Source organism: Helicoverpa zea, chromosome 10 (assembly GCF_022581195.2).
Source record: "Helicoverpa zea isolate HzStark_Cry1AcR chromosome 10, ilHelZeax1.1, whole genome shotgun sequence".
Lineage (NCBI taxonomy): Eukaryota > Metazoa > Arthropoda > Insecta > Lepidoptera > Noctuidae > Helicoverpa > Helicoverpa zea.
The window spans coordinates 9,751,949-9,774,522 of record NC_061461.1 but is presented as its reverse complement, the minus strand read 5'-3'; the positions used below and the strand labels follow the sequence as shown (position 1 = coordinate 9,774,522).

The 22,574-nt window shown below is 34.7% G+C and overlaps 1 protein-coding gene and 1 long non-coding RNA gene across 2 annotated transcripts in view; one reads left to right on the top strand and one right to left on the bottom strand.

Moving 5' to 3' along the window:
* LOC124634155 (Kv channel-interacting protein 4-like) overlaps positions 1-22,574 on the bottom strand; it is a 129,238-nt gene that overhangs the window by 62,065 nt on the left and 44,599 nt on the right. Inside the window, exon 4 of the mRNA XM_047169579.1 lies at positions 20,271-20,291. Within this exon, the coding sequence (XP_047025535.1) occupies positions 20,271-20,291 (21 nt within the window). The remainder of the gene's footprint in view (positions 1-20,270; positions 20,292-22,574) is intronic.
* LOC124633867 lies at positions 11,234-12,791 on the top strand. Its single transcript, XR_006984789.1, has 3 exons — positions 11,234-11,329; positions 11,444-11,510; positions 12,662-12,791. It is a non-coding gene; the product is annotated as an uncharacterized LOC124633867 (long non-coding RNA).

Genomic DNA, 22,574 nt, shown 5'->3' with positions numbered 1-22,574 from the left:
ACTTTCCTTTTAAAAGAAAGACGTTATAATCTATACTTACCTACTAATCAAATAGCTATTAAATGATCAATCTTCCATGTAAATCGTTCATTTCCCCGTCTAATAACTATCAAGGAGGCTTGTAAAAAAGCACCGCGGCGCAATAATGTGAGTGATCGAACGCAAGGAGATGGATGAACGAACCCTTGTCAAGCATGACGTCATTCGTGACGTCACCAACTCCCGCGGTCCTGGACTATTTAATTTAATTTGGGCACAGATCAATTTGTTACTGCCAAGTGCGTGTAATAGTAAATTGGAGTTTTTAGTTAGAATTGGTTAAGTTTTTGCTACGTTTGCGGCTTTTAAGGAAGTAAATTGTCGTGAGGTGCTTGAGTAAGGTTGACGTTAAGAAAACTTGCGTCATTAATAAACTGGCTTAACACAACATGTTTATCTGACAGGGGAGATGATTTAAAGACCTATGGCATGCGCACCAAACCGATTGTATATACTGATTAAAACAGCTAAATTGGTAAATATAGTAACTTCAAACATAAATCTCTTTAAAGAATCCCTATTCCCTTTGTATTGGGAAATGATTAACGCTCCTTTATTGGAAAACAAAAATTTAGGTTTTTATAGTACTCACCACACAATAATTATTTTAGAGGAGTCTGAGTGTGTTTAGTGGAGACTGGAAACTAGAGTCTAGTTTATCTATGTATTTTGTTTAATGATACATTTCATATTTTATTTTCATTTGAACTCAAAGTCAAGCTGTATCTGTGTGAAAGAAGTTAGTATGCATTTCTTAGGAATTGAAAGAAAACTCTAAAGTCTCTCCAAGTCAAAAGTTCCGCGGATAAAACAGCCGAAACATTTTCTTCGTAAAAATTAATTCAATATCCAACAAAAAAAAATGGCAACATAAAAATTCGACAGTGTCAAATTATTCACAAGCGGCGCGTGCGGTCGCCGTCTCCCTTGTGTCACATGACGTTAATCCTATTAGCAAAAAGGAGGTATTCACCTCACGTCCCGCACATTTTGGTTATACGTGAGGCCCAAACGAGACCTATATGCAATGTTGGTAGGATTGTAATTGATATTGGCGTTCCGATCAGACTTGCCGAACAAATACGCTGTATCCGTGTAATTGGGCTTACGTGCGTACGAGTGGAACGCTAAATCTACGGCGATGGCTTTTAGGATAAATAATGTCTTTTTTTAAATCCAGCGATTCGAAATCGAAATTGATTTGAAAGCTGATGTTTATGGCGAAATTCAACCAACTTTCTACGCACATTTGTTCGGGAGCAAACACAGTATAGGAATCCACGCGAGTCCATAATATGTCCGTGCACAAAGGTTGCAGTTACGCGGACATTTTAAAGAAATGTTCGTGCACAATTTGTTTCTGTTTGTTATAGCGAGTAGACCAGAAGAAACATATATGTGCATCACAGTGCCATACATTGGTGGAATCTCATGTTTACTACTGCAGCGAGACACGTTACCTACTCGTGTCAAAATGGAAGTAAACAAATAATTCACTCTATACAAAAACATTTACTTTGACATCAACTTACAAAGATTTATCGCATTACCATAAGTTCTGTAGTAGTAACAGTTATTGCCCTAAGCCATTCGGAATTTTTTGATAATCTCAATATGTTTTCGGGCAAAAAATATATGAAAATAATCGAACTGTAACTAGTTTGAGTGAACACAGACTAGTCTAGCAGCTATTTTGAACATCGTCTGCGATGTGTACCTTATTAATCAATGTTCCAATAGTTTGCAATATACCGAAAATGATTTATCCCTAGGGAATGCGTTAGCAATATTCTGCAAGTACAAGCAAGCACAGAGTAACACTTCAAATAACTTTTTTTGTAGATCTGTGTACATTTATAAAAACCTATGTTCATATACTAACTGTAGGTCCCAGCTGTACATCTGAACATCCTTGGCAGTCGTTACGGGTAGTCAGAAGCCAGTAAGTCTGACACCAGTCTTACTAAGGGATATTGGGTTACCCAGGTAACTGGGTTGAGGTGGCCAGATAGGCAGTCGCTCCTTGTAAAGCACTGGTACTCAGCTGAATCCGGTTAGACTGAAAGCCGACCCCAACATGGTTGGGAAAAAGGCTCGGAGGATGATGATGTACATGTACTAACTGCAGTAACATTAAAATCATGACATTATAAAGTCTATATATTCTCCCTTATTCATTATACTACTTTCATAAGACCAAACAAAAACAACAAACATTATAGTCCAGCAAAAACACAACGATCAAGAAGTTCGGTCGCGCTATAAACAAGCGGTCGGTACACAAACATCGCTCATTTTTCGCACACTCGCGGAATCGTGAATGTGTCTAGATGACGCGAGGGTAATTCTTGGCCGTAGTTCCCCCTAACTTTGTGAGTGAACTACGTAATAAATCAGCAGCGTACAGAGCAAAAATGCTACAAATAAGTTTTTTGTAGATCTATGTATGTACATTTGTATTAAAAACCTATGTACCTGTAATAACTCTAGTACTCAAACGTCAAAATCACGACATTTCAAAGTCCATATATTCTCCATCATTCATTATATGTATGAATATAATGAAAGATATACAATAAAACCATTCATAAGACTTGAACCAAACAAAAACATTACAGTCCAGTAAAAACACAACGATCAAGAAGTTCGGTCGCGCTATAAACAAAAGGTCGGTACAAAATCATCGCTCATTTTTCGCACACTCGCTGAATCGTGAATGTGTCTAGATGACGCGTGGGCAATTCTTGGCCGTAGTTCCCCCTAACTTTGTGAGTGAACTACGTAATAAATCAGCAGCGTACAGAGCAAAAATGCTACAAATAAGTTTTTTGCATATCTATGTATGTACATTTGTATTAAAAACCTATGTACCTGTAATAACTCTAGTACTCAAACGTCAAAATCACGACATTTCAAAGTCCATATATTCTCCATCATTCATTATATGTATGAATATAATGAAAGATATACAATAAAACCATTCATAAGACTTGAACCAAACAAAAACATTACAGTCCAGTAAAAACACAACGATCAAGAAGTTCGGTCGCGCTATAAACAAGAGGTCGGTATACAAACATCGCTCATTTTTCGCACACTCGCTGAATCGTGAATGTGTCTAAATGACGCGTGGGTAATTCTTGGCCGTAATCCCTCTAACTTTGTGAGTGAACTACGTAATAAATCAGCAGCGCACAGAGCAAAAATGCTACAAATAAGTTTTTTGCATATCTATGTATGTACATTTGTATTAAAAACCTATGTACCTGTAATAACTCTAGTACTCAAACGTCAAAATCATGACATTTCATATATCCATGCTTTCATATAGTCACCCATGCAGTCCAGCAAAAACACAACGGTCAAGAAGTTCGGTCGCGCTATAAACAAGAGGTTGGCGGTACACAAACATCGCTCATTTTTCGTACACTCGCTGAATCGTGAATGTGTCTAGATGACGCGTGGGTAATTCTTGGCCGTAATCCCTCTAACTTTGTGAGCGAACTACGTAATGAATCGACTGTGTAGATGTGTGTGTGAGGGATATAGATAAAGTCTATGTAACGTTTCGTCCCTATATATTTTTTGCTGTCTGTACTTAAACATTTTTGAAGTTAGAATGAAGTTTTTATTAAGAATGTTTTTTTTTAATTATTTGGAGCAGTTTGGAAGGAGCTTGGAGTAAGTAGCAATAAGCCTAAAGATGGAGCTTTGAAGATATTTCAAAGGCGTCAAATAAATACATTGAATTGAATTGAATTGAATTGCGTATGTAATTATTATAATTATAAATATGTTTGCCATGTGTTTTCGAAGGACACGTTAAAAATAATCTACTTAAATAATATCCAAATACACACTAAGCTACGGGCTAATATTATATTGATACAGAATTTCTGTAGCACGAATTTAATATTTCAAACAACGGTCGATGAGGTAGACACAATGTAAAATCCATCATTTACATATTCAAAACTAATAAGCTAACGAGAGACTTCGTAGAATGTAACATATTGTTTATAAAATATGTGTTATATTTCGACATATCGCATCATTTTAATTATTTAAATTGTTTTTGGAAACAAAATAATCTACATTACTTATCTGAATAAATCACGTCGACAATTGATGTGATAAAAATAGAAACTAAGAAATATACTTGAAATGTTACCTAAAAATAGGCGCTCAATCATAATCCGAAAAACAAAATAATTTACTTTCAAAGGGAATCGTCATTTCTTTCCAAATACACACATTTTTTTGCACTTGTTTTCGTAATCAGAATGTTTGTACAGTAAATATTGCCCATATGTAACTTAGCTGTACCATAAATTCCGTATATTTCGATCGCTTACAAATAGCCTAGAAGTTTCACAAGCCATCTAAATACACCTCAAATAATCCATCCCCACTATTTCCATCAAAATAACTGAACACACTAGCAACATATTCCGCAAACATATTCTCATATTCTAAGCTGTATAACAGAGAGCTTCCTCCATTCTGCACACAATATAATTTCTGAGCCACGAGCCACGAGCCATGTCTAAATTGAACTCCAACAGCTAGTGAATTCAATCAAAATCCAGAATGTTCTAATGTACAGTACTTCAGTTTGAATCCTACAATTTAGAGGGTTATGCATGGCATATGCTGCGGTGTTATGCGAGCGACCAATCTGCTTGCATATGCGTGGCAGTCTTAAACGAACTTTGTTGTGAGAGGATTATTAAATTTAATTGTATTTAGAATTTATTTCAGTTAAGTAACTTATGATTCAGCATGTTTTGATTTTGTGTTAAGAAATAAATGTAAACAAAAATGCGAATATGTTTTTATTTATTCTGAAAAAAATATGTATAATTGTCTTACAAACCGAGTGATTGTTTTGGTTAATTATTGACATATTATTCTTTCTATTTTAATTGTGTAAATACAGTAGATTTATTGAATGAAACATTGCAATAACTGAAGATCCACAATTTTTCAAGCAGCTTTAATGTATTAGGTACACTTAGCTTAAAAATGCAAGCTTCAAAGACATTGTTAGTAAAAGCTAACTGTCTCACGTTCGCTAGTTCATCTATTTGTTCATTCAACACGAATCTGCACTCATCATTTCATGCCAGTGCCTCTATCGTGACCTTACTACGATATCTCGTTCTGAAGAATTTACTTACGTGACTTACATCTTTTCGAACCAGTTTTTTTTTAATTTTGATGGATGAAGTTTGCAAGTTTTCCAAAAGTTTGTTGTTCTGTACCGGTTCAAAAATACTATTTTTAGAAGTTACTCTAGGAGTGTAATGGTAAACTCAAAATTCAAACTCTAAAACGTTTACTCAAATCAGCACTTTTCTAACGTCAGAAACAAAAGACAGCCTCAAAACGCCTACACTGCACTTCCTATGTGTCTTTGATGGGAAGAAGTGGCGCAACAATATAGAAAGCCTAGCCTATTACAAAGCCTACATTCTCTTTTCCAACTTTATTCAAATACTTTTTACCATTCATTTCGATTAGAGACAGGTACGTTAATAAAAAAAAAAATATTCAAAAAGAATGCAGTTGACGGATTGGATTCCAATTTTAAAATTATTCCTTGCTAGTTCTAATTTCAAATTTTGAATCGAGAACCCCGAGTAGGACCTGTGGTACATCTCCGCAGAGCAAGCTGACTTTGCTTCAATATTCATTTGCATTCAACATTCGAGCTCTTTCTGTGACGTAAGACAATGGGGCGTGCTACCTGCAACGCCTAAAACGTGTTCGTGGGATGCATAGGAATGGGACCACGTTCCGAATCGAATTTATCGCTGAAAATATTGGGTATAGGAAAAAATATACAATTCAATTACAGGCTTTAGTTTAAAAAAATGTGTTTGAAAAGCCCGCTCGAATTCAATGCGTCAACTGTGTAGCCATCTAAATCAATTATACCTACTTCAGTTGCTTATTACTCATACCAAAGCCTAAGATAGCATCGTTCAATATTTTAAAAATATTCTTCTCATAAATAAATTAAAGCAAAGCTAAATAATTATGAATGTAACGTAACATTAACGTGCTCGCTGTATGAAAAGGGTCGGATGCAACTAATTAACTCTTGACAAAATTAAAAGCAGTAAGCTTCTTAATAGGACTTTGCTACTCAAATCCCTTTACTGGAATACACGTGTTTGCATTTTTAAGTTTACATTTGGACCTAAAGAATATAAATATTGTGCTTTAGGACGCATGTAAAAAGCGATTTTTCCATCAAAACAGGAAAATCATTCGCATTTTCTATCATGTAGGTACGTTACCCCAGTATATTTACAATTCTTCATACCATAACATGCACGCAAAAAACTAGAGATGTGTTTACGTTCCACCGACTCCATTAACTCTTCCCGATACGTATGGAATCAAACAAACTTTCTAGTAAACAAACAAAAACGGAAACTTGTATATACGAATATTCATTTTTAGGACATAAATGTCTCCAAAGATTTTTAATCTGTATGGTTGAGTAGCATTATATTATATGAGTGTTTTATAAAAATGATGATTTTCAAAGTTACAGTTTTTTTTCGCAAAATTATTTATTTGCCGTATTGATTGAGTTGATTCCAAATCTATTTCCCATTTTTAATAATACTTAGCTTTGGTTCAAGATGAATGAACGGAGAGATTTTTCAGTTATTTGAGTAATAGCGCGTAACGGAATAATAAATTGCATGTTCCTCTTTTGTTTTGAAGAAATCATTTGTGATGAGTCGTTTGTTTTTATTGATTTGTTTTATTTCTTTTTTAATGGTTACTATACTGCAGTCCAATTTGTCGAGCTTAGGGTTAACTCTCATTTCAAGATTTGCTAACCCGAGAATTTCAAATTCTTTCTGTAGACAAATTGACGTAAATGGTTTAAATAAATACTCAGCAGTGATATAATGTCTTAGCAAACAAATAAAAATGTCCTTAGAATTATTTCTTCACTTTTGCTTGTTATCTTTTTACAAGAAAAATCTAGATATAACTTCTTAAAAAATATAGGTATAGGTAGGTATGACCGTCTTACAGCACCCAGTTCCTATGAGAATTTAATAACCCAGTGCGGGGATGTCGGAAAATCCTTTATTATCTAGCCAGTTCCTTTCCTACTGCTTAGTTTCTACAACGTTTAAAACAAGAGAAAACTTCTACTCTTAATAAAGTCTGAAATTCCTTCAAAATTAGATTTTTAATTTCATGGTCTTAGCATCTTAAATGCAAGAAGCTTCCGGATAAAGCGTATTTAGATTTCTTCATTATCCTTTTTTTGTAATAGATCCTTCGTAAAAGATTCTAAGGTGTAAGAATCCATGTGTAAAAGTTTGTGACAAAGAAAACCATCTTTCAAATTTGGTTTCATTGTATATCAAAAGTTGCTTAGTAGACTTAAAAAAAAATGACAAGTTAAAGATTTGCCCAGCAATGGGACAGTGTAGACTGAGGGCCATTGTAATTTTATTTGGAGCTGTCATTGTTACCTTGGTAAACACAAAATACTCTTCACAGACAACTCTTAGAAACGGTACCAATTTCACAAACTTTGTTTGAAGTAGTACTTTTGTGTTTTAGAGTTTGCCTGACATTCTGGGCTGATAGCTCTTTAGCGGTCTCAGTGCTGTCTGAATAAAACATTTAGTACTCTGATGAGAGGTATACAATGTTAGCAATTTGTTCCACGCACTTTATTTCCTAAGGGTTCGGGCCTGATTTTTTGTGTCATTTTAGGATAGCCAGTGACATTTGAAAGTAACATTTTTAAAACCTATCATTATTATTTTAATGTCTTATTGTTTTGGTAGAGTAATTACAATTAAGTTTATTGCCATACAATTTAAATGACCCATTTATTCACTTAAGCAAAATGGTATGCCTACGACGTCAAACTCAAAAAAACAAGTTTTAAGTTTTCAAGGCCGGTATAAAATGAAAGCCGGCGGTAGCCGTCTCTTTCTTTTTAGAACTTTGACTTTGAGCTTTCTCCTAACGGGCTTAATGTTGATAATATAAGAACTAACGACACTTCTTCAAGAAAAAGTAACGTTAGCAAAGATGAGTATGTACTATATTTTGTCGAGTTTCATACTTTTTGCAGGTAAAAAGTTTCGTCGCAGGCGAACGCTGAGAATATTTTGGGCATTTGCCAGCCGGAATTCTATATTTTTCAAGACTTTTTGCATTATTACCTAATATGGTAACTGGAGCGTATTTTACCTGATTTTAAATCCAAGAATACCATCTTTGAACTGGAACATATTTCATATAAAACTCACCTTATACCTTGCGAATTGAATGCCAATCTTTGACCAGCATGCAGCTATGTAGCTTTTATTTCGCCATTCAGTAAAATTTCAAATCGAGACACATATGTCAATCGTTGTATGTCTCGACATGTGCTGTTGACCACGATAAGGCTCAGTCCCGTGCCCCTCACATTTCGAAATAAACCTTCGACTGCCGGCTTTGGCACTCAGTCCTCAACTCCTGAATAAAACATACTAAGGTTGAGTGTTTCAACGTACGACGGTTTGTTTGAAGTCAACTTGTCGTGTTGTTAGGCTGTTGCCCTGTAATCTGTCTTACAGTCTCCGCTTCGTGACTTCTTTGTGGGGCGAATAAACTTTATTTGGAAAGTACCAATTTTCTATTCAAGGGATTTATATGTATTTAAACTTAATGTTGTTTTAACTAATCCTGGTTTAATGTACTTAAACCTACTTTCAAATTATTTCATGAGATGGGATTGTGTTCATCAATTTGATTGTTAGTAAATGACAGTATTAGTGCTAATTAGGACTATAGATAGGTAAATCAGTACCGAGTGGATAAGTGTGGAGTTTGTTGTATAAAAGGTGGAATTAAAAATAAATGGCATATAGCCAGTTATTTTAATGAAAGCTTAAAATTAAATACCTTAGGGTTTTAAAATTTGGGAAAGAAATTGTCGTTGGAAACGTTCCTGTGCACATATGGGGTATAAAGTGGGGGCTAATAGCCCCTCGACGCCGAGAGGTCGTTTAATGTTCACGTTTGCCCATAAGCATTGACATACTCGACAACGGGACTCGAGACGTCAGAAAAATATATGAAACCCAATTTGAAAGAGCTTTTGTTGATCTGAATTTGCGCAATTGTTTAAAGAGCATAGGAAATCGAAATTCCGTTCATCGTGATATTTTTTTTAACCAATAATATATACGGTTCACAAAATCGCCAAGTGATGAAGGTACATAGACGCAATTAAAAGTACCTATATGTTTATTTTATTTAAGATCTATTTAAATCACGGTGCTGTTATTTATCTGCAGTTTTGTTACAAAAGAAACACTAAACTGAAATATGCTCATTGCATTTACATAAAATATTAAAAATAATAAACATAATCTCAGTTAGCTTCCAGTTCCAACGTACTTGAGCTAAGTTGCTAACTTCGCACTCTTTTATTTCCCCACAAATGAGAAACTACTTGCGCAACATGATAAGTAGTTCATATTCTCGTAGCCAGCTAGAAAATTCCAGGTATTAATAACATTTTGTGAAAGCTTTACCTTGTTGGAAATCGTGGTTTTTGAATTGCATAAAATAGTAGTACCTACAATGTTTTTTTGCTCGGGAAAAACAAGAAAATTTAAAGCTTTTCGTAAGGCCATTGTGCATAAACTATTTCTAATAGTACAATATTTAACCAGTGAACCGCAGAACTTCGGAGCAATAACGATCAAAATCACTGGTGTGGGACAGAGAGTTATGGGTTGTTCGTGTGTTAGAGAGAGGGAGTGGTGTCGAATTGCGGACGCGTCGATCGGAAGCGGAGCGCAGCGAGCGCGGAATTCACGGAAGTAGAACAATGCGCAGCGGCTTTTGTGAGGCGATAACCACCGCGTTATAATTTAGACGTAGCGTACGAAGCTGCGAGCGTACGACTGCGAGACCAATTTAGTTATGTTGCCGCAAAATTTGAATTGTAAGTTCGCTGACTTTTGTGACCGTTTATGTTGTTTCAGGTGTTTTAGTGAAGAGGAAATTTTACAGCGTTTGAAGTGTGGTTTAATATGTCCTGCTATTTTGAAGCACTTCTTGAACTCAGGTAGGTAAGGTTTTGGGAGTGTTCGAAAGAGTTATCGCGGCCCTGGTACATAAAGGGCTTAAGAAGGAACATGATGAGTTTTAGTCAGTAAGAGTCTGACACTCCCTCAAGCAACTAACCTACAGCGGGAGTCATTTGATGATTTGCTATTAAAAATAATAAAAGGGAGGTAGGTATGATTAGAATTTCAGCAAAATGTACTTCAACCTTTCAATAAGAACACGGAATTTACGAATATTAAGAAAAAAACACAAATACACAGTGGGCCGAATATTTTTTCCCCAGGACCAGTTCGCAGTGACATTCAAATGTTAAATTGCGAAACCGCAATCTTCGCGTCGGAAGTTCCGTGTGAACGGAACGAAGCATTTGTCCAAACCATTTGTTTTTGAAGCCCTGTTCTCCTTTAAATGAAAATTATTCTTACGAAACGAGCTTATGGTAAGCGTTTGAGATTTCAGAGCCACTTAATGAGATAAAGTAATGGAATTCTCATTATAAGGCGCTATTTGAATGCGTATTGTGGATGATGCTTGCTCGTGAAATGTTTTCGGATTTGTTTGTTAATGTTTTATAGAGCCAATGAAAATTCCAATTTGTATCTATTTATTTCTGTCTCTTTTTTATTAAAACAAAAAAGGCTTTAAGTGAATATAGTAGTAAATATTTCATAGCTCATTAGTTATTGACGTGTGTACCGCGATTTACATTAAGAGCGTGTTTTGTTCACGCTTTTGTGCGCGTGAAAGAACTCATTAGATACAATTAAGTGGAATAATTTATGTAAGCACTTAAATGTTTTTGTTATATTTTATTCAGCTAATACAATTATTTTATCCAGACACATTTTGATTTCTATTTGAATTTAGTCGGTACCTAAGCAGTTAAATCTACTTCAAAAACGGCTACTCTTATTCGTGACTCAAAAAGAGTGGTCTTTACAAACTACCAGTCGGCAATTTCTTACGAAAAAACTATTTCTGGATAATCCCAAAGTAAACTAGAAGCAATGTTCCAATACATTACTTCAACAGCCGAAAATAAGAACACGTCGGTTCTCTCTGGCCCTATTTTTTTGTTCGCCATGTTTTTTCCGCTTTCGTAAATATTGTGGTGTAATAAAATAGATGACGACGCCTTACAAAAACCCTGATTCTTGTCAAAGGACCACCGGTATGTCTTAGCTTGGTATTTCAGGAATTTCGCAATATTTTATCTTGAGAATCGTAATGTACGAATTTTGTGGGGACATCCTACGACTTCTTTAATATCACGAATTATTTATAGGTCAAGGCTGAATGAAAAGGTCAATGACATCGCTTGATTGATTACGAATGCTTTTGACGAATATGAGGTTTGTATTACATTCTATATTTACTGATGTGAAGTCGAAACTTTTTAGCAGCAGCGAAGTCAGAATTATGTGGTTGTTGGTATTTTCACGTAAATTAAATTAACAGGGATCTTAGCAAGTCCTTGTGACAACAAATAAAAAGTAAATTCTTTAGCATACGCGTAAAAATTGTGTTGCGATTCCTTTTCTATTTATGATTATCTCAAGAAATTCCTCCATATATGACCACCGGGACATTTTATCTTGAAAGCTTATTTTTAAAGCTAGGTACTCACAGTATCTTTATTGGACCTAAGTCGACGTAAAATATGTATACTAAAGACTTTTCTACGACCAACTTTGCTCGTATAAAAATAAATAAGTAGAAATAATACGTTTTCCAAACGAATGATAATGAGTAACAACGGCCCCACAAAGCAGACCTAGATTTATGCCTTTCTAAACACGAATACTGTTGCAAGTTTGGCTATCAATAAATCTACATCGCTTCCCGTCTGATAAGAAACTATAGAGGACAGGAAACTAGCTCATAAATAACGAAGCCGCGACATTTGGCAATAGTTTGCTTACTTGAAAATATATGGCTTTTTGATTTTTCGGAGAAACTTTAAAAGTAAGAACTGTGAGGAATAAGTCCCGATCATTAGTCCACAATTATCGTGGGAACTTCATCCAGCGAGACGAATGGTATAAAGTTCCCGGAGTGGGACTATTTATCAACTCAATGCAGCTCACAGTTTCGAAGCCCTATTCTGTTTCACGCCTGTCCAGTTAACGCTTTGACCCACCAATTTATCCTTTGTGGTTGAAAAGTTGAAGACCAATGAATTTTACGGTCGTTTGACCAGTATAAATGAAGCGAGAACGAGTTGGGTTGCGTACCAAGGGCGGATTCGATTTTTATTTAGATTTATTGAGAGCTTTTTTAGGATAATTGCGCCATTTTAACAATCTTGTTATTGGTGGTTAACGAATAAGATTTTTTTGTTATTTTTGGACCCAAAAATGACAATATAATTTTTATGTTGTTTGCAAACGAAGAAAAACAAAGAACGACCTTTCTTTTTTCCAAAAAACTTTTAAAATTAAAAATAGAAACAATTGTCTTTAAATACAACTATCATATACAAATTCACATAAAACTATTCCAGAATAAGTCACCCAAAAGTCGGACGCCTGAGATTTATAAAGAGCAAGTTTGAAAAGTCGCAGGAAAATATCCGGAATGAGTGCAACAGAAGGCGACGATGGGAATCGTTGGCGCGATCCGACAGAATTAACCCCCACTGTGCAGTTCGGTTCAAAACGACCCACAGCTTCAACCTCATAACAATTTATGTTTATTTTCTTCTACAAACTCTTGTATTGTATTCGAAGTCTTTCAAGATCCAGTGATTTATTATATCTCAAGGTACGTGCCGTTTCCAGAATATTAAGCTTTCTATAAATCATTTTTGTATGTCAGGTGTGCCGAATTTATTGAACGCTCCCGATGTGTGTGATGTGATTTTGTGAATAATGTCTTTGTTTTAAGTGTATTATTTAGATCAGAATTTTCTCTAAGAGATAATGGAAAAGTTTTGCTGCCTTTGTTTTTTGTCGTTCCTCGCTTCTTAAGATTACATTATTATTTCTTGTCTGATATGAAATTGTTGTAGAAAGCTTTAGGGCGAATGCTAATTAAGATACGCACGCAAGACTAAGTATTGTCTACACTGAGATACCTATTTGCATTCAGCCGTAATTTAAAATGAAAATATTATGCTAATTGTGTGATTAGCGAAATGAAAAAAATATATCTGAAATTGGCATCGCCCAATCTTCGAGGTATTATACAGAAATTGCTACTGAAGTTATTTCGTTAATCTTTGAATTAAACAATCATTATTGTATTACCATATTTGTATTTAGGTCACAGGATGGCTATTGTAAAAGGAATCCGAGGTAAATAAATAAGCTTGATTTATTTTGAAGTGGTTTCACCAGTTGTGTTTCCAGCGAAATATTAAATTAAATAGGCCGGTTATGAAAATAAAATATTCTACTTTAATAAATGCAAATTATTATAGAGCAAAGCAATTAACGCAATACTCACAAAAACATTAATTTGACGCAGTTTCAATTTAATTTCGGTGGTCAATTAAAAATGTATATGAACGTTATATTTTCATGTTCAGCTTTAGTCACTGAAAGTAAATCCTTTCATGAATATTGTAGTTTCAATCAATGGTTGTTTGTATGATACATATGAGCAAATATTTCATATTGTATATGTGTGTGTTTAGAGGATATTTGCATGATATTTGTTGGAGCCTAGTGATTAATTGACGGTGACGGTACTGTTTGCTCAGCGGTTGAATGATCGACTGGCTCGTTGGGAGACGGGGATTCGATTTCAGTGTGGAGTAAATGTTATGACGAAAGTTGTTTTGGGTTTGATTGTTTTGTATGCTGCTGATATTTATGAAACATTCTAAACTATGTTTGATTGAGATTTAAGTAAAAGTAAGTATTTGAATTAATAATTTCATTGTGTATTATAAATTGCTTAAAAAAACTGCATATGATTCCGCTTTCTTCACGTCGATTTAGTACATAACTTTTTCACAAAAAAGTCAGTATTTTTTGTCGCCCCAGTGACAGTTTTAATGTAGCTTTTTTAAGACAGACAGATGTGACTGTAAAATGTTATATTATAGGTTACTCACGGGAAACTTTCAACGAATGTTTTATGTGATCCCATCTCAGTTCTTAAAATACCTATTTATGCTTTTGGCTTTCAACGTACCTACTTGAACATCCTACCATATTTTATGCTGTACCCGTAAAATTAAAGAAATAATAATCGTAAAAATATTTTCAAGAAATTCTTTTATATTCTGTTTATGTTCGGTAAAAATAATGGTCAGAGTAAAATGAGAAATAAAAAACCTTTCGTAAAACCCGACATAAAAAATTCAAAAAAATATGATTACCGAGTTTTTCAGGGAAACCTTTTTAAATGTAACACCATATATTTTCTGGTACATTGGGCAGTGCTTTGCTCTGCATTTCATTTGTTTACTTATATATACTCTGATAATTTATTAACTCTGTTCATATTAAAATGTAGGTGTGTTAGTTATATTTACCGTTCTAGTAATGTAAATATTAATTATATTGAATGCCATTTCTCACTTCAAACGACTTGCGTCACAAACGGCTTTACAAAGGCATAAAATATTTTTTTTGACGTGACAACGTCTTATAAATCGATGGAGCCGGCTGCACGCACGAAAAATCATGACTCATGAGGCGTTACCTCGCTCTGAGGCGTTACCTCACTCTGAGGCGTTACCTCGCTCTGAGGCGTTCCATCGCACAATCGGCCTACGCGTTTGGCAGCGTTCGACATCTGTCTCTCTCCCACTTGAGTGAGCGATGCGTCCGCGTAAACAGCTGCTATTCAATAATATATTTACATATTTTCGTCAAGTATGAAGTGCAGTGAAAAGTGAATGTGGTGTAAATAGTTTATAGCAACGATAATTGCGACGATAAAGGTAATGATTCTTTCGATATTAAATATATGTTCAGTGATATATTGTCGAATATTCGTGCTTTCATAATTAAAATAAATAGCATCAGTCCGCTAGTGCAGCGATTGTAGGTTATGCTATAACAAAACTATAATAATAAGGTAATAGAACTATTTCACGATGAGTAAAAAATCAATTGCTTTACTATTCGATCGAAATAATTATGGAGCATAGCCAGTGTTGGGCAAAATGAAATCTAATTACTGATTACTAACTACAGCTACATATTGTAGTTAGTAATCAAAACTGCAAATTACATTAAATAATCGTAAAAAGTAGTTAAAAAATTTGATTACTAACTACAAATTGTAGTTGCAATCACGATTACGAGATTACTTTTTATAACTACCTACACATTTTAAATAATCAATCGCGCGTTCATGTACTGACTTGTCGTTTGCTAGTTAAGTACAGTTACCGGCATGGAAGTCGAGCCCTGACTTTCACCTGCGCAGAAGTGATTTATTGGGTCCCTTTGGTGGTATGAAGGGAGCGCGAGGGCGGCGGTAAAGCGGTGATTGGCCCGCAGCGCATCGCGTCATAGCCGTCACTCGGGATTGGTTCTTAGCTGCGGCTGACGTACCTCAGGACGACGAAACACTTCGGGCCAATTTAATTGACACCAATTTTTATAAAATATATTTTTCTTTTGACGTGACAACGTCTTATATATCGATGGAGCCGGCTGCACGCACGAAAAAACATGACTCATGCGGCGTTACATCGCTCTGAGGCGTTCCGTTTAAGGCTTGAAGTGCAAGCGAGAGCACGCAACGAGTGACAAAGAGGCACGATCGGCCTCCGCTTTCGGCAGCGTTCGACATCTGACGATCAATTTCTTATGACGTTGTCACGTTCGACTATCGTCAGTAAACCGACTTTACAGACAACCGTTTTTTATGTATTTGAAGAGATACAGCTCGTATTTAATAAAGTATTGATTAACTAGGTGCATAAATTATTTCCCCGACAGATAGTAATGTGTCACTGAAAATGAAAGCAACAACATGCGAATAATACTTATTTTAATAATGTTAACATGGAATTGTTTAATAAGTATTACCGGGAAACAATTTGAGATTCAAGTGATAGTTGTCGAGTTCTCCGAACTAAATTGTCTGTTTTACTTGCAATTAGTTATATCTGTTGCTCTGGCAACTCCGAACACTTTCAAGAGTTACTTTGTTATGGAAATGTGTGCTGTAATATTCAAATGAAATGTGTGTATGGCGGTATACATTTTTGAAAAAGATTTACGAATTAAGCAATATTTTTTAAATTAATTAAACTTTAACTTTACTACAAAACAATTATCTCCAAATATATCCTTTTAAACGTGCACTTTTTGATCCTTCAATAAATATAACAAATAAATTCATCAAATTATCTTAGATACACGTAGCTTACTCTGCCGTATTTCCACAACATTGGATGTAAAAATATCGTCACTTAAGGAGATACTCAAAGGGAGTGCCCTTTGTGAAGCAAGACCTGCTTACATTTCACCAGTAGCCGGATGATGGCACTCCACTGTTAATTTACCATGCTTACGTTGCATATTTTGGGGATGAAATTTTGGATATCTTCGCTAAAGATAAAAGATACTTGTTGTGTCTAAAGCCCCTCGAAATGAAATGAATCTTTAGGTCCTTTTGTTTCGAACACGTTTATGAGGAAGGGATGAGGTAACAAGCCTGTGGCTTACTATCAAGGCTGTGAGGTTACTAGCAAGAGTTTAGAAAAGGACACTATTTTTATTACTGGAAAGTTCTTCTAAAACCACAACTGTTTTGATAGAGTACCACAAATAGGTGTGCTGTATAAATTACCAACCTCCTATGTCAGTATGTGGTTGTATCTATACAAATAAAGCTACTTCCTGTATAATGTCAATAATGCCTTTTTTACATACTCATACCGAAACCAGACTCTTTCTGCTCAGCAATTAGCACTACAGACAAAAGCGAGATACATAACGTTAATTTAAAATCCGACAGGTTCACTCTGCCTCACATTGTTGCCACAACGTGATATTCATGAAACAGACTAACAGAAAATCAATGGCGCCGTAATTGGAATCAGACGATTGTGTTATTATCATCTCATGAATGTGAATTTATACGAGGGCTGTTTTACAGGGTTTATTGCGCTTCGTTTGGGGTCACGCGCGTCGAAACGACTAGAAGCCTGGGGGTGTAAATGACGGATTAAATTATATGCGAGTGTCTCTTGGTGATAAAAGTAACGTCCTATTATGGAGGAAATATTTTTTGACATTATGCAAAGTATGTATGTAATGTATGCAACATACATTTTTTGGCAGGTCGATCCTGTTTTATTTAAATTACAATTACCCTTGACTAAATAGTTTTCACCATTGGAATCTCTTAGTAAGCATCGATATTTCTTATCTACATAAATATTTATTTACGGTGACCGAAGATTGTGAAAAATTGGAGGAGAAAATTAGAACACGCGGATTCCGTGACCCAACGCCAGCCGATGACAATACCCCATTTGACGCTCAGATGTGTTTGAGTTTGAAATATTTTTTAAAGCCACCCGTGACCATGACGATAAGTTTTTTTTTCTAATAAAACACTTAGGGAATTCGCCAATTTGAGACATTCAATTTTAATAATTTTTGTTTAAAAATAACTACCTGTTTGACCCTCATAATAATCTAACATAACAGTACAATTAATCCTCACAGACCTATCCTACAGGTTTAACAGCTCACACGGCTGAGTTAATCTACTGAATACGATGCTAATCACAGGCTCGTACACTCGCTTCACGTAAACACTGGCCAGTTCTAGACTAATCCCCACTCATGGCGGTGACATTTTCTCTGTGTTCCCTGGAGTGGTCAACATTTTGCTCTCAAGTGTATTACGTGACGTAGACATTAATATGACGTCATACGAGATGTCATGTTATGGAACACTTTATGTAGTAGGTACGTGTTAATTGAACGAGGTTTTATGGTTTTTGTTAATGGACATAACCGCGAAATAAATGCTTTGATTTGATTTGACATTGCTCTATTTTTTAAGTTTTGTTATTATTTTTAATGACTAATCCCCACTCATGGCGGTGACATTTTCTCTGTGTTTCCTGGAGTGATGAACATTTTGCTCTCAAGTGTATTGCAGCCTAATATATTATATGACGTAGACATTATTATGACGTCATATGAGATGGGATATTAGAGTAAATGTAGTACGTATGTGATAATTGAACTGGGTTTTATGTTTGTTTTTTTTTTTGTAAACGGATATATATATTTTGCAACATAAAACATATTTTTTTCTACTTAGGTAGAACGTTCAATTGACTGCGAACTGATTTTATATTAATAAAGCAAAATTTTTGAAAATACGTTTTAAAGCTTAAGCTTGAATTGTTGTGAGAGTATGGAAAAGTTTAAAAAAAAAAACAATCTTAAACAAAATCCACGTTAGAAAGTACAGCTTAAAGAAACTCTGAAGAAAAATGTGAATATTTCATAAAGTTTTCGGGGATTATGTTACTTTTGTAAGGCATCGAGCAAAGTGAAGAATTTACTTAATAAACTGCTGTTGTATGTACATTTTCGTCAACGGTCTGATACCTAGAGGTTCTAATGAACATCCAAAAAGCACTCTATTTGTGTTTTTTTCTTTCAACAACAAAGACGGACGTGTAATTCCGTTCTTTATGAAATAGCAAAGTTTGCTGAGAGAGCAAAATTGCCTGAGACATTGTCGGACAGTTTTAAATTTCTGTTCCAACATGAAGTTTTCAATTTTTCTTTATTGCGATATTTGTCTCTTGTTTGGACATAAAAATGTATTGCAAGACAAGAAAAATTTAAAGCTAAATCTTATTTTATTATTTTTTCTTTCAATTATTTATGTGACGTTAATTATTTAGTTATTGTGATGGAAAAATAATTTATCAAACCCAGAGTTAATTTATTCGCACCATGATACCAAGTCGTAAAATTTGAGGAAATCACATCATCATTCCAGGAAAATGTCGGCCATCTTAACACAACGTAATTCAATGGAACTTTGCTCAAGTTTAATTTGGTCCACGACATTTTGGGATCGTTACTTGGAACTGCACTTATAAACCGTCTTTCAGACTATAAAGAGAATTTTAAAATAAATCCTTGGAGAGTAAAACCATTACAATCCGACACTAAAGGTATTTGTTTATTATGAGATATTTTGAGGTATTTTTAATACAGGCATTTTTTTCAAACTTGTCTACAAGACAGCACTTTTTTTTTCAAGAATTTACAAAAGACAGCCCCCAAAACGCCCACCCTTCACCGCTTCCTATGTGTTTTTGCTGGGAAGAAGAAGTGGCGCAACAAACTCCACAGCAACACATGTCTATCTATAGGTTAGAAGAACCTTAAACGTTGTTTGATATATAAATATATCAATTCACTAGTTCTTAATTGAACTTCAAAAATAATTTCTTCAGGTTACATTCAATCAATAGTAAGTATACTTACACCGACTTACCATAGTAGAGTTCTGGCTCAAATATCCTTTCATTGAGCTGCAAAAAACTCTAGGTACAAATCACAATATAGTTCACAAAACACGACTAGTGTCGGTACTAATTATAAAATACTGAATGAAATGTATCGATATGTAGTCGAATCGGATACTACGTCATGCCAAAACAGTGGATCTCAAGGACGAAGAGTAAAGGGTAATAAAAACTAGATGCTCGCTATAACAATGTAAAAATCTCTGCATGTCATAATGCCTTCAAAACGCACGATTCAACATTAATCGCTCAAACTATCTAAGAACATTTTTTCAAACTAATTAAGTACTTGCACATCGATTAATGGGAAATAGATACAAATTGTAGCCAATAAAAGAAATAGATAATTCGTGCTTCGTGCTAATAAAAAGACAATACACATGGTGCCAAAAATAATGGGACACATGTTGTGGGCGTGTAAAACACGACACTATCGATTTGCAAGTAAGTGTATTAGAAATAGTAATTTGGGGTAATGTGTTCTACTGTTTGTTGGTACTATTAAAACTACAATCAGGGTATGTGTGATAGCGAAAATTTTACTAAGAAATGAAGACTTAAATGTTCTGATGTGAAGTAAAGTTCGTGGTTGAAAATCTACAAGTACATGCGTAGTTCGGATTCTGGAGCTTACTTTCTGACTGCGCTGTGAGACCTGGGAAATATAGCAATGCGTTAGTATCGAGGGATATGCTACATGTTGGGCTAATCGAAAATGGTACTTATTGTTAAAGAGTTGAGGTACAAAATCGGTAAGTTTACAGAAAAGGGTAGAATATGTACTGGTGAGTAGAACAGGTTCATGATAATTAAAGGTTAAAGGTTATTTTCGGAATGTGAATGAATAATTCGTTATATGAATATAAGTTAACACAACTTTTTAATACCTAAAAAAATATTGCTCACTGCATTACACAAATTTTTCCGTTCCATTTCAGTCAAACATACCATAATTTTTGGGCCTATTTTTTATCAAAAAATACACCCGCGTTCACATAAACGGCATCGAGCGTGAATTATTAGGTACATCAGTCACCGCAACATCACTTACACGCTCCGCCATAATCGTCGACCAACAGTGAAATATTATCCGGATAACAATGAAAATAAGAAACATTGATATATGTGGGTCAATCAATCATGCATGCCAGTGTCCTGTGCAGAATCAATAGATCAATGTTTGTGATTCCCGTTCATTAATCAATTATGAAAATAATGACCGCGTTATTCAAGTGTTGTAGATTTAATTTTGTGATGGGTCAGTTATTAGCCTGAGTGTATTGTTTCGACAGAAAATCAATTTCGATTTTTTTACTTAATAAAAAATTGACTCTTTTATAAACATTTTATAGAATTCTTAGAAAATAAATCTAAAGAAATAAGGCAATTGCAAACGTCGGTGGTTGCTTATTGAACCTGGAAAATGATTGCCGCGTTCACTGCTGAAGTATTGAATTTAAATTTCGAATTTATTACATTGGATCGAACGAGAAAAGAGTTATGAGTTGTGATTTTTCTGATTTTATTCGAATTTTCATTTGAATTCAGAACGTTATTGGAACATGATGTAGCGTTTTGTGTAAACAAATAGGTACGCTACGTACCAATATTAACATTTTGAAGTTTACATTTTTAATATGTTTTCTATGAAATCGTATTTTTTATTTTGGTATATTTATAAAAGCTTAAAATGTAATGAGGTTTAATATGTAATTCGATTTATTGATATTATAATGACGCTACCAATATGGTTTATCAGAACATAGATATAACACAATACAATACAACAAATAACTTTCCACGTGCCTACTCACTAATTGAAACGGAGCCACTATTAATATGGTTCTTCACATCTTTCCATATGAACCAACTTCACCGTCAAAGCATAAACCATTATGGCAATATGTCAAAAGCAACCCTTATGTACTAGAACCCTTTGCGCTACAACGTGACTTATCACGTTTTGCTTTCACACCAAACGTGTTTCCCTTTCTTTGTGTATGATTTACGAGAGAGCCTTTAATAGAATATTTATAGTTTTTCCATAAACCAATGTATAAAAATGTACTGAGGAAATACTCAGTGTGTGTCCCACTTTTTCTTTATTGAATGAACGTGCAAATTGAGTTCAGTGAAGACGCTGGAGTAACGGAATATATTATGCAAGAGTGTGAGTAAAGAGTGATACTTCATACCTGTGTCATTTCTACCGGTAAAAATCTAGGAATTCTAGCCGTATTTTGTGATTTAGACAGAAGAAATATGTCTCCTTTGTCAAACTGATAAAGGCGATTTGATGAGGGTCGATTTTGTCTTGGCACGAGTTGTCTGACAGTGACAGGTATAAATGTCACAGCATAGCTTGGAGACTGGACTCCAGTTGATGCATTCGATTCGTGGTACCGTGCAAATATTTTACCTATGGCTGTCACAGACAAACTGCGGTGAATTGTGAATCACCTATAATAATGAAAATAAATTGTTTGAATAATTTATACTTTCCAAATCTACATTTAAATATTCGCATTTTGCTAATACAATTTCGTAATATAAATAAGTAACATTGTATTTTCAATAAAATATTATCTATTGCATATTAAAGTGCTTAATTGAATTATAGTTCGGCCATTCAGAGAATGCGTTCCTGACACGTCGCGATTGAACTGACGACGTAACTTTGCAATGGCGTTGCAGTTACGATAAAAATATTTTTGCTGGTTGTTTACCGTTTTAACAATTGAGGAGCATTAAAACAACATTATTATATCAATAATCAATGAATGTTATAATTTTGTGCCAAACTGAGTGTCAAATAACTTGGTAAACAATATTTTTCTAAATCTATACTGCGCTATTACAAGGTTATGTCAGCGGTTTATATTTTGTAGTGCTGTGCTAAAAATAACTGGCAAGTATCGTAATCTGTTCTTATACAGTT